A 13,050-nucleotide genomic window follows, 5' to 3' on the forward strand; every position below is an offset into this window, starting at 1 on the left:
AGTGGGAGGTCTATTTGTTTTTGCATCTTAACATGTGTGCAAAAAAAACAGGGGAAAAAAGCTCTGGGAGCAAAAGGTTTAACCCCCAGTTTAAGATTGTGCTTGGAAACTATTTTTATTGCAGTACTGGCATACTGAAAAAGAGAAAACTGACCTGCAAGAACACATTCTGCTAGGGATGTTTGCTTTTGTGATTACAAGTTTGCAGTGGTTAGAATATGTTGCTTTTGTGGGCTGCTATGGGCTATTGTACTGCTTCCAGGCTCTGTACCTAATCCAAGTATTTGAACTACACAGCACAGGAAGCAGGAAATATACTGAGTTAAATAGAGGGAAGCAGAAACGGAGCAAACAAAAGTCAAAACCAACATCAAAAGAAAACTCAGTCTACAATGAGAAGAGTTTACCATAACCTTTTCAATGCTGGGGTACACTCATGTCTTTCTCACACTAGACGGTTAGAATGGTTTTCAGATATTGATATTAACTGCCAGTAAAACATAGGCTCAATTATAAAAGCTTTAAAACAGTGATAAAAATCTTTTTTTTTTTCAGCCATGTGCACACCTTCCAATTCTCTAGATGAGAAAGAGGGACATCTTCAGTTATGTGGATTATTAAGAATTTATATGAATTTATATCAGAAATGATCGGTTGAACCCAGAATAGTTTTTTTGTTTCCACCATTACCTTCCTTTATACTGGCTTTTCCAAATAGCAAATAATGAAAGCGTATCTAAACCCAAAACCCAAAATGTAGTATATTGCAGTTCACCAATCCCTAAATGTGGCGGCTGTATTCGTTTTTTTAGGGTTTTTTTAGGCTGTTTTATCTTTTTTACCTGGTGATAAAGCCAGTAAGTATGCTATTTTTCCATTTAAATAATTTTAAAAAATGGTCCGGTTTTCACTCAATACACATCTATCTCATATATTTGGGCACATATTTGGGGCGTTTCCATCACACCCGGAGGTGATATACATATAGGTGCCCATACACTGCACAATTCTCGTAGGAGAATCGCGGGAAATCCTGCTATCGTACGAGAATCGTGCAGTGTGAATGAAGACGTGCGACCGTTTCTACTGTACGGTCGCCCGTCTTTTGTCTAAGGAGCATGCTAGAAAACCAGCCGAGAATCGTGCGATTTTCGGCTGGTTTTTAGCATGATCGTAAGATCAATGCCGCACGCGCACACTGACCGTTCAGCATTGCGGTCATCGCAAGTACGATCTGCCTGTCCAAGATGGGCAGATCGTACGTTTTTTAAATGACTTTACAACCATCGCAAGACTAAGGTCTTGCGATGGTTGTAAAGTGTATGGCCACCTTAAGCCACAACAAGATTTTGTTAAGCAATCTTGGGAGGGAATGGAAGCTGAGTATATACATAGGATGCTTTTTACCACCCATGCAAAGGGCATTCACCATGCTATACGGTGGGCAGAAGGTTTATATATCAGCCCCTTTATTATATATACCAATGCTAATAAAAATGACAATGTCTCATTCCTAACTGTTATAGTTTCTATAGTTGTTGTCAATGGAGCTGACTCATAAAAAAAATCCTGCTGGCTCCTGGATTGGACAGACTGGCTCCTGGATTCCATAATAATCTACGCATCCCTGCCTTAATGTTTGCAGATTATTAGTTGTCCTATATATGCTTCTTCACACTATAACATACATGCAAACTTTTGAACTATGGGCAGTTAACAGATGCAGACATCCCACACACAAAAAAAACAGCTTGTTTTCTTATGTCCATGCAGTTCACCTGTATTGGAAAATTCAGCAAAGCAATCACAGGTGCATCTGGCATGAAGTAACCCTACATTTGTATGTGTATGGGTGTTATGTGAAATATTTTTTTCCTTTTCTTTTATTAAGTAAATCTTTTGCTTTGCTCTGCATGAGCAATGCTGTTGTTGGCCAAGATACTGTGATCTCAATATTGCATGGCAAGACCTACCAACAGGCAGACATGACATTTACTCTAGTCACGGGAGAGGGCACACAAGTGACAACCACAGAGGGCAAAGCTCACCTCGATGAGCATAGTCTGATAATCTTAAGGTGGCCATACACTGTACAACCATCGCAAGACCTTAGTCTTGCGATGGTTGCAAAGTGATTAAAAAAACGTACGATCTGCCCATCTTGGACAGGCAGATCGTACTCTCGATCATCGCAAGCCCGCCCCCCTGAGGGGCGGGCTTCCGATGACCGCAATGCTGAACGGGCAGTGTGCGCGTGCGCACACCGGCCCGTTCGGCATTTGTCTCCCGAGCACCGTTCAAACCAGCCGAAAATCGTACGATTTTCAGCTGGTTTTCTAGCGTGCTCCTTAGACAAAAGACGTGCGACCGTACAGTAGAAACGGTCGCACGTCTTCGTTCACACTGCTCGATTCTCATACGATCGCGGGATTTCCCGCGATTCTCGTACGAGAATCGAGCAGTGTATGGGCACCTTTATAGTCATCTAATCACTAACTGGCTCTTTTATGCCTTTTACCTGGACACAGTTATGTAAGTATTAACTACCATCCACCTGAGCTCCATATACTATCTTTCTCTTTACTCTGTTCAGCAGCTGAGAATGAAGCCGCTGAAATCCCTGGTAATTGGCTTGAAGCTTACCCAGGGTTTCTTCTCTTCAGGCGGGGTTCACGCCATTTTCCGGACCAGATCTGGAATGTGGTGCATTGCGTTTTACATTGATTTTGCAGCCTTTTTTTTTTTTAGCTTAAAGGTGCGTTCCAGTTCGTTTATAAGTGTTTTTGGTGTGTTTCCATGCGTTCCAGTGCATTCCAGACCATAAAAAATGAGACAAGATGTATTTTTTTGACTGATCATAGGTATACATTGGGATGCTTTTTGGTCCAGGAACAAACTGTTCTGGTCTGGACATGATCCGGACATGGTGTGAACAAGACAAAACACAAAAATTCCCCAGCCCCAACCTGCCAGCCAGCCTGCAACCAAACAAGTAGCCCTGTCAACAGTATGCGTTAAAATCAGAGGTTTTAGTTGCACAAACTTTTGGCCAAAAATATGTAGAAGCCACACTGCCGCGCCAAGGCACCTCTGCAAAGTGTGGTCCTAACTCTATGTATCTGAGTCTCCAAGTGTGAGCATATTAATGAAGTTGATAAATTACATGCAGGTGTACCTGGAGGTAGCCTACTCCTATTAATAAGGTGCAGGGACGCACTGGGGGCCCAGCAACCAAAAACGCACGCTGGGACCCCAGTGCATCCCCCTAACCAAAAATAGTCAGTTTTCTTTTTCTATGGTGTGAACAAGCCCTTACGCCCGATTAAAGTTTAACTCAGATAAATGCATTCTAGATGCATGAAAATAAAAGGTGCTCAATGTCTTATAGTTTGTTTTCATTCTAAAGCTGCCATAGTAGAAAAACATGCCCCCTGCCAGCATATGCATATTGGATCTTTTGCTATTTCTGGGGAAGCAGCAATCTCTCTGCAGAGGTCCAATATGCCTTCTACTGAGTCAGTCCTATAGCTTTCCAATCAGCAAAGGCCATGCTGCCTGATGATTGGAGAGCACAGGCTCTCACCCAGCAGGGGGTATGTTGGACTTCTTAGTTTTTAGCATATTTTAGTATAAGTTTTTAGTATTTTAGTTTTTCTGTTTGATTATGTAGGTTGGATAGACATGTGCGATTCGTTTCGTTCCGAATGGAAATTCGGACGAAATTTCGGAAATTCGGAGATTCGGATGCATCCGAATTCTGAATTACAGCTAAAACGAATGCAAACGAATCTGAATTCCCGAAATTCGTTAGCGGTAGTCCGGTCGAAATAGCAGCAAAGTGACATTAGAAAAACAAATGTTTTTTTTTATTTTTTTACAGTCTGCAGAAGATGAAAAAAAAAAGCGTGAGGTTCCTCCCAATTCATACCAGATCCTTTAGGTCTGGTGGGAATTTTAAGGGGGAACCCCAGCCCCCTAACAGTCCTACCAGACCTATGATCCGAGCACTGGCCCGGCAAGGCAGGAAAGGGGGGGGGCGATCGAGCGCCCCCCCCTCCCTGCGCCTTACCCGGTCCACGTGCCCTCGGCATTGGGAGGGTGTCCCCGTGCCGATGGGGACAAGGGCCTCTTCCTCACAACCCTGACCCGGTGGTTGTGGGGGTCTGCGGGCAAGGGGACCCATTTTCCTCATCTTCATCTATAGTGAAAATGAATAGCCACTTAAACTGAACACTTCCACAGCAAGTATAGCCAAGTGATAACAGAATATTGCATGACTCTTCTACAATGCTTTATGAAGTGACAACATTTAAAAAAAGGAGTTTAAAAAATGAAAGTGGGGTATGTGGTGGGTTTCTGCAAATCCAATCTATTAGGGTGCTTTAACAGTTGGATTCTCTTTTTTTCATGAATATCTGCATTGTAAACGCAGAAACCGTTTGCCTGAGCAGGCTGCAGTACAGAAGGACATTTATCTTCTCAGCCCACATCAGTAATCCAGAGGAAGTAATGAGAGGACACGCTTTGCATAAAATGTCAGATCATACTCACCATACATCCAGCACTGGAGACAGCAGAACAAATAGCATTTGTTTAAAGTTGCAATGTGTTTTTAGAGATGCGTGCATACAAAAAGTGCATTTGTATACAATGTATATAACTGGATGTGTGAATACCTTAGGCCTTGTTCACACCAAATGCAGAGCAGATCCGCTCAGGTTTCTGCACACACAGTGCAGTGGGTTGTGCCGCGTTTTTGATGCGTTCCGGGCTGTTTTTGGTTAAAAAAAAATATATATATATTTTTTTTAGTTTAACATGGGCTTTCAGTGCGTTCCAGGCACTTGCATGCATTTTGGATGCGTTTGCATGCGTTCCAGAGCAGGTAAAATAGGGCTTGCTGCAGTTTTTTCACCTGCTCTGGAACTGAACGCTGCGGTGTGAACTATAGCCCAAAATACCATTGGAATACATTGGACACAGTTTTGATCCGGTCTGCAACTGCTCTGCTCTGCACCTGCTCCGTGCTTGGTGTGAACAAGGCCTAAATCAGATCATTCAGCTACAAATTAGAGAGGCAACAAGGAGTACAAGGGATTACATTTATACATTAAACCACTGACAGTTTTTGTACTCTTAAGCAACAATAGACATATGGACAATGAGATCTGGCTGATTGGAGCCAGCAGTAGATCACTATCGGAAGAGATCTGTTGCTGCACAGCTGCATGGGGGAAGGGGGGCTCGTGGGGGGTGGTATCCAGACGCCCAAGAAGAAATAAACAAGCGTAAGAAGAATATATGTGTTTCTCTTAAAAATCAATTTTAAAATAAAAATGACCTTCCCAGACTAGTCCCCAGGTCACAACAATGACATCTGATGTTCTGGATGAAATTTACATTGACTGTCAAGTGTCAAATGTTCACAGAAGTGAATGCAATGTAATTTACATTTTGAATGACCTGTGTGCATTACAGTGTAGCATCAAAAGAGTAATGATGCTCTCCTTAACTAAAACACCAATGTTTACTTTAGCTGCACCATGTTGTTTTCTGGGGGTAAATATGTTGTCTTGGGAAAAATGACAGGAAAAGTGTGTGTTTTTTTTCTAATATTTCGCTTTTTTTCCCAAAAAAAATCTAAAATATATAATTACATTAACTCAAAAAACTTGATCTATAATATGTTATTGTAAGCTACAAATGTTAAAAGTAGGGATGTTCAGATACCAAGTACCGTACTTGGTAGAAGTACAAATACTGATACTTTTCCAGCTCCAAGACCAGAGAAAAACCTCAAATATTAGGAGGCAGCTGCCATTTTTAAAGGGGCATTGGCTACGGGGCTCTTGGGATTTGTGCATCCCTGTTTGCATGTATGATTTGTTATATTAGGGATGCACCGATACCATTTCCTCCAGACCAAGTACAAGTGCAGATACTTGTCCCAGTATTCACAGATACAATTACTGATACCTTTTTGTTTAGTGTCATGTGGCAGTTTTTCTAAAACAATGCAAACTAATGATGTCAGGACAGTGATGGAGCGCCAGGGCCCAGTTGCAGCTGCAACCGCTGCGACCCTGGTAGTTCTCATGAAAAATGCCAAAGTATCGGCACTGGTATCTGAACATCCCTATTGCATAACCAAGATCTCTGAAATATTCATCCATCCATAACATACATTCATGTATGATTTGTTATATTAGGGATGCACCGATACCGATACCATTTCCTCCAGACCAAGTACAAGTGCAGATACTTGTCCCAGTATTCACAGATACAATTACTGATACCTTTTTGTTTAGTGTCATGTGGCAGTTTTTCTAAAACAATGCAAACTAATGATGTCAGGACAGTGATGGAGCGCCAGGGCCCAGTTGCAGCTGCAACCGCTGCGACCCTGGTAGTTCTCATGAAAAATGCCAAAGTATCGGCACTGGTATCTGAACATCCCTATTGCATAACCAAGATCTCTGAAATAAAGCAAAAATGCTTTAGATTGAAGAAAATAGGTCACCAGCACTCCATAAGTTAAAATGAATGAGTCCTTTTAATGGACAATGATGTCACAGAAATCCAACATGAGCCGACGTTTCGGGGCCACACAGGGTCCCTTCTTCAAGGCAAGAGATGTGACAATGTAATAACATCCACAAGCTACATATATACCCCATGTAATCAAATCATTAGTGATGTACACGCCCCCAGTGATGTAAAAACGGCGGGAAAAAAGGCCATTTTGAAAAAAAGAACAGAAAAAACTCTATATGATATAATCTCATTTAACGTCATCATATATAAAACATCATATATATAACATCCATTCATCCATCCATAACATACATTCATGTATGATTTGTTATATTAGGGATGCACCGATACCGATACCATTTCCTCCAGACCAAGTACAAGTGCAGATACTTGTCCCAGTATTCACAGATACAATTACTGATACCTTTTTGTTTAGTGTCATGTGGCAGTTTTTCTAAAACAATGCAAACTAATGATGTCAGGACAGTGATGGAGCGCCAGGGCCCAGTTGCAGCTGCAACCGCTGCGACCCTGGTAGTTCTCATGAAAAATGCCAAAGTATCGGCACTGGTATCTGAACATCCCTATTGCATAACCAAGATCTCTGAAATAAAGCAAAAATGCTTTAGGACTCAGGGGTATTAAGGTAGAAAAAGGGCCGGGGATTCAAGTGGTAAAAAAATTATTGTGATCCTACCATAAAGATCTTTGCTTAGGCACCTCCTGTTAAAAGATGACCACGCTCTTTCCTTGTCTCCTAGTTGCTCTCCTGTGTCGCACCCTGACACATGTGGAGTGCAAATGGCCATTTTAGCACATGTCATGCATTGTCCACTGTTGTCACCATCAGTAAAACTGCCCTTGCAGCTATCGCTGGAGGCACAGTGAAGATAAGGTGCTGTGTGTGTTCACAGGAAGTGACGAGGACAATGTATTTCTGGCAAGGTCATCGTGTACTTTCTGTATTTGCTAATAATGTTCTTAGCCTGAACAGTGAAAACAAATGCAGCCATCACATCTGGACTGCTAAGCTGATATATACAGAGCTTTGTTTTGGGTTTGAAACTGCTTTTAGGCTTTGGAATAGATGGTACAGAAGATAAATGCAAGATAATGTTTTTTTCTACAGTATGATATTACGTACTTGGCCATTTAAGCCAGCACATGCCAATGGCTGCGACAGAAAACAATAAATGCATGTTGTCATTTTGTACCACTGTGCACATAAACATACTAACAAATGTTTTTCGTTTCTTTACAGAATGAGGACCAACAGAAAGCTGTGCTTTGTGCTGGTGCTTCTGGTTCCATTAAGCTTCTTCTGCTTCCATTTGTTGACCAGATCTGACAAAGTGGTGGCGCTGTGGAATAGAGAAGCCCCTACGGATATCCTGGATACCACTATACTACAGCCTGTAGACAAATATGCTCACATATCATTGAAATGGAAAGATGAAGTTTTAGAGTATGTACAATTGCTATATTTTTTCAGCTTCTATTTTTTCCAGATCTGACATCATTTTGTATGATTAGGCCAAGTTATATTAGCTATTTAATTAACTACATCTTCTAGCATCTCCATTTTATCACTGCCATCAGATGTGCAGTTTTGCACCATGTTAACAGTTATGTGTAAATATTATGCAAGTATTTATCACTGCTTTCATGGTCTGGCTGTAGGCGGGAAAAAGGCCATTTTGAAAAAAAGAACAGAAAAAACTCTATATGATATAATCTCATTTAACGTCATCATATATAAAACATCATATATATAACATCCATTCATCCATCCATAACATACATTCATGTATGATTTGTTATATTAGGGATGCACCGATACCGATACCATTTCCTCCAGACCAAGTACAAGTGCAGATACTTGTCCCAGTATTCACAGATACAATTACTGATACCTTTTTGTTTAGTGTCATGTGGCAGTTTTTCTAAAACAATGCAAACTAATGATGTCAGGACAGTGATGGAGCGCCAGGGCCCAGTTGCAGCTGCAACCGCTGCGACCCTGGTAGTTCTCATGAAAAATGCCAAAGTATCGGCACTGGTATCTGAACATCCCTATTGCATAACCAAGATCTCTGAAATAAAGCAAAAATGCTTTAGGACTCAGGGGTATTAAGGTAGAAAAAGGGCCGGGGATTCAAGTGGTAAAAAAATTATTGTGATCCTACCATAAAGATCTTTGCTTAGGCACCTCCTGTTAAAAGATGACCACGCTCTTTCCTTGTCTCCTAGTTGCTCTCCTGTGTCGCACCCTGACACATGTGGAGTGCAAATGGCCATTTTAGCACATGTCATGCATTGTCCACTGTTGTCACCATCAGTAAAACTGCCCTTGCAGCTATCGCTGGAGGCACAGTGAAGATAAGGTGCTTTGTGTGTTCACAGGAAGTGACGAGGACAATGTATTTCTGGCAAGGTCATCGTGTACTTTCTGTATTTGCTAATAATGTTCTTAGCCTGAACAGTGAAAACAAATGCAGCCATCACATCTGGACTGCTAAGCTGATATATACAGAGCTTTGTTTTGGGTTTGAAACTGCTTTTAGGCTTTGGAATAGATGGTACAGAAGATAAATGCAAGATAATGTTTTTTTCTACAGTATGATATTACGTACTTGGCCATTTAAGCCAGCACATGCCAATGGCTGCGACAGAAAACAATAAATGCATGTTGTCATTTTGTACCACTGTGCACATAAACATACTAACAAATGTTTTTCGTTTCTTTACAGAATGAGGACCAACAGAAAGCTGTGCTTTGTGCTGGTGCTTCTGGTTCCATTAAGCTTCTTCTGCTTCCATTTGTTGACCAGATCTGACAAAGTGGTGGCGCTGTGGAATAGAGAAGCCCCTACGGATATCCTGGATACCACTATACTACAGCCTGTAGACAAATATGCTCACATATCATTGAAATGGAAAGATGAAGTTTTAGAGTATGTACAATTGCTATATTTTTTCAGCTTCTATTTTTTCCAGATCTGACATCATTTTGTATGATTAGGCCAAGTTATATTAGCTATTTAATTAACTACATCTTCTAGCATCTCCATTTTATCACTGCCATCAGATGTGCAGTTTTGCACCATGTTAACAGTTATGTGTAAATATTATGCAAGTATTTATCACTGCTTTCATGGTCTGGCTGTGGACTGTCTCCTCCCACTCCCTATGTCTTCCTGTTTTGGCAGTGAGGCTGCTTTTTACATTTGGTGGCCAATAGGAAGGTGTGCAGAGTGGGAGAAGGCAGACAAGAGGTCAATGGTGAAAGTTGTGGTTGGCATTTACATAACAGAGTTTATCTGTAAATAAATAAGTCAAGGCAACTGGTTTTGCTGTATTTTTCTTGAAGACGTTTCACTGGACAGCCGACCAGCTTTCTCAATTCAGAATACATTCTGAATTGAAAAAGCTGGTCAGATGTCCAGTGAATCGTCTTCATGAAAAATACAGCAAGTCCAGTTGCCTAGATTTTTTTACAGATATACCATGACCTGGATGAATGAGAACCTTCACAGACATAACAGAGTTTAGAAAATCCCCAGTGGTTGTTGTTTTACAGACTTGGGGCCTGGGTTTACTTTTAAAAATAACAAAGTTTTACTTTGGACCAGATAGGGAGGCAAATAAAATAAATATGCTGTATATATATTTGTTCCACGGTGTAGCAGCACCACCAAAGAAAAGCAACATGGTCATTGACTGCAATACAGACACCACTCATCTTTCCACATCATTCAGACTCATCTAGGTAATTTACTTAGCAGCAGAATATGAGGCTATTAAAACTGTGCTTGGTCCACACAGTGTCTACGGCTATTCCAGGTAACAACGTGTACCAGTTCTTTGCTTAACAGTCAGGCAACCTTTGCCTACCTGGGTTGCGTTTTAATGTTTATGGTACCGCAATACATAAAAGGTTATATGCACACTCCAAAGACATGGTAGGTTAATTGGCTCCTCTCCAAAAAAATTGTCTCTCTATGTATGTGAGATAGGGGCCTTAGATTGTAAGCTCATTGAGGGTAGGACTGATGTGAATGTGCAACTATGTAAAGTGCTGCGTAAATTGAGGGTGCTATATAAATACCAATAATAAATAAATAAAAATAAATACTGAACACTGATGAGGCTAGGACTAATGGCAGATAGGTAGGCAGGGGGCCATTATAAATACTTCAGCACAGTATTATTATTATTATTATGTTTTACTTATGTGTCTCTTTGGGTTATCATAGATATGAGATGATGACCATACATGATCCCATGTCTGTGGGTTGCACCCGAGCTGGCTATTATAGAGAGTTGTTATTTGGCAGGACATGATTGCTATTGTTCTAGCTTTATCTTCCTGCCTTAACTATAGGATGTACCTGTAAGTTAGCAGAGCCCTTTGTAGCACTCCACCCCTTAAGTACCCTGAGGGAGGTCAGTTTGCGCTCTCTAATGCCTGTCACCAGCTTTTAATTATGGGGGAATTTTAACTTAATCAACCAATGTAATCTTTAAATTGGTTTGCATGCAAGTAAAGCTGGCATTTTATTGTTATTGTTTCCTACTGCAGAAATGTAATAGTACATTTCCTGCAATTTATTCCCATGTATTCTACAGAAAAAAAATCATCTTTGAAGTGTAAGAGTTTTATATTGTTGATTTGAAGCCAGGGTGATTTAATATAATTGTATCTCTTCACAGACTTTTGCCAAAGAACAGTTGTAAATGTGAAGCTGAGGCCACTCTAAACATTCCCTTCAGACAAGAGCTCATTGGTAAACCGTATGCGGTTGACTTTACGTCAGCTGTGGAGCCTTCACTATTTGAGGATACTTATAGACGGAGAGAATTGGAATATAGCAACTTCAAAATGAGGTAAAACCACCAGCAATATATTAATGTACGGTACCATTGTTAAAAAAGAAAATAGCATTAAAAAAGATTAATTAATTGCTAAGCAAAAATATTTCTCATACATGGTTTAATTTGTAACTAAATGATGCCTTTCACCCACTAATTACTAGATAAATATTCCAAAGTTATGAAACCCTTGTCCTCTGATGCCAAGAGAGGCAGATAGTGTTAGGAAGTCTCTCCAACTGGGACACAGAGAAAAACAAAAAACAGCATTGGGTTAGTACATCTGAAAATGTTTTTATTTCTGTTAATGCCTTTTGGCTGGGTGACAACTGCTTCCACCATTTCTTGTATGGGTATCGCAGGGCATCGAAGGGACAGGAAGCGAGGGAAAATCACCCCAAAGGGGTCACAGAAACGAAAAGCTGACAGAATTGTTTACTTTCTTCTCTATTCAAAGATAAAAATAAATGCTGGCAAGTTATGATGGCCTTACATGTAGGAAATTGTGATGCAACACATGATATTGATCAGCACTTATGATTGACAAAAAATATCTATTGAATACACTATTCATCAGCACTGACCTATGAAAAGAAATGATCAATAACCAATAATTTCTCTGAAACAAACAGATATTTGTTCCATCGATCAAAAGCAAACAACTAAATTCTGCCAGGGCTGATCAAGTTGGCAGAGTCTAAAGGCACCCATACATTGTACGATTTGTTTTCAGAAATCATACATGGACGGTCTTTCGAGCGACAATTGAACAGTTGGTGGTACATCACCGATTTTCGTTTTTGATATCTTGGTCGACATTTTTCAGTTATTCAGGTTAGAAAAAAAATTTCGAACGAAAGTCGATGCATCAGTGGGGTTTTCGTTTGTTAAAAATCTCAATTCTAGCTTTTACATATACTGATCAGCCATTACATTATGACCACCCACTTAATATTAAGTAGGTCCCCCTTTTGCTGCCAAAACAGCCCTGACCCATCAAGGAATGAACTCCTAGACCTCTGAAGGTGTGCTGTGGTATCTGGCACCAAGCTGTCAGTACCAGATCCTTTAAGTCCTGTGAGGTGAATACAATGGTGGTTGGGAAATAGACAGATGTGATGTGTAGACTTCTAAAACCAAAAACATTTCTACTGCCTACTAGGGACATTGCCCATTGCCCAATAGGCTAGGACATCTTTATGGGAAGATTTAGTTTACTTTAGGATGTGCCCTACTTTTGCAAGCATCTCGCAAGTATAGTTGAAATGTATCCAGAAGCTCTGTGCACATGTCTAGGAAAACAAATGAATCAGTTGCAAGAGTGGGAGGTGAGAATTCTGAGAAATCACATACAGTATATAAACATAGTACAATTGTGATGGTTGGTGGAAAGAGTAAGCCATTTTAGAAAATGAAGATTAGCTGTAGGGTGAAATAGAAATGTAATTTGTAATACCATTAAAGTAAAATTAAACTCTACTCTACTATTTCCTGCTAGCAAGCAGTAGATATATGCAAAAACATTTAAAAAATAAAAAAGTTACCAAAAACAGAAATTAGGGATGTCCCGATACTGATGCTAGCATCGGAATCGGGCCCGATACAGGGCATTTTGACAAGTACCTGTACTTGTCAAAATGCCCC

General features: G+C 40.4%; 1 protein-coding gene across 1 annotated transcript in view; it reads left to right on the forward strand.

The window, feature by feature from the left end:
• The first annotated feature begins 9,285 nt into the window (after nt 1-9,285).
• The window catches only part of B4GALNT1 (beta-1,4-N-acetyl-galactosaminyltransferase 1), a 51,657-nt gene continuing 47,892 nt past the window's right edge, over nt 9,286-13,050 (forward strand). Inside the window, exon 1 of the mRNA XM_018574476.1 lies at nt 9,286-9,488. Within this exon, the coding sequence (XP_018429978.1) occupies nt 9,286-9,488 (203 nt within the window). The remainder of the gene's footprint in view (nt 9,489-13,050) is intronic.

The sequence above is a fragment of the Nanorana parkeri genome, unplaced genomic scaffold (assembly GCF_000935625.1).
Source record: "Nanorana parkeri isolate BGI_ZX_2015 unplaced genomic scaffold, ASM93562v1 scaffold2985, whole genome shotgun sequence".
NCBI lineage: Eukaryota > Metazoa > Chordata > Amphibia > Anura > Dicroglossidae > Nanorana > Nanorana parkeri.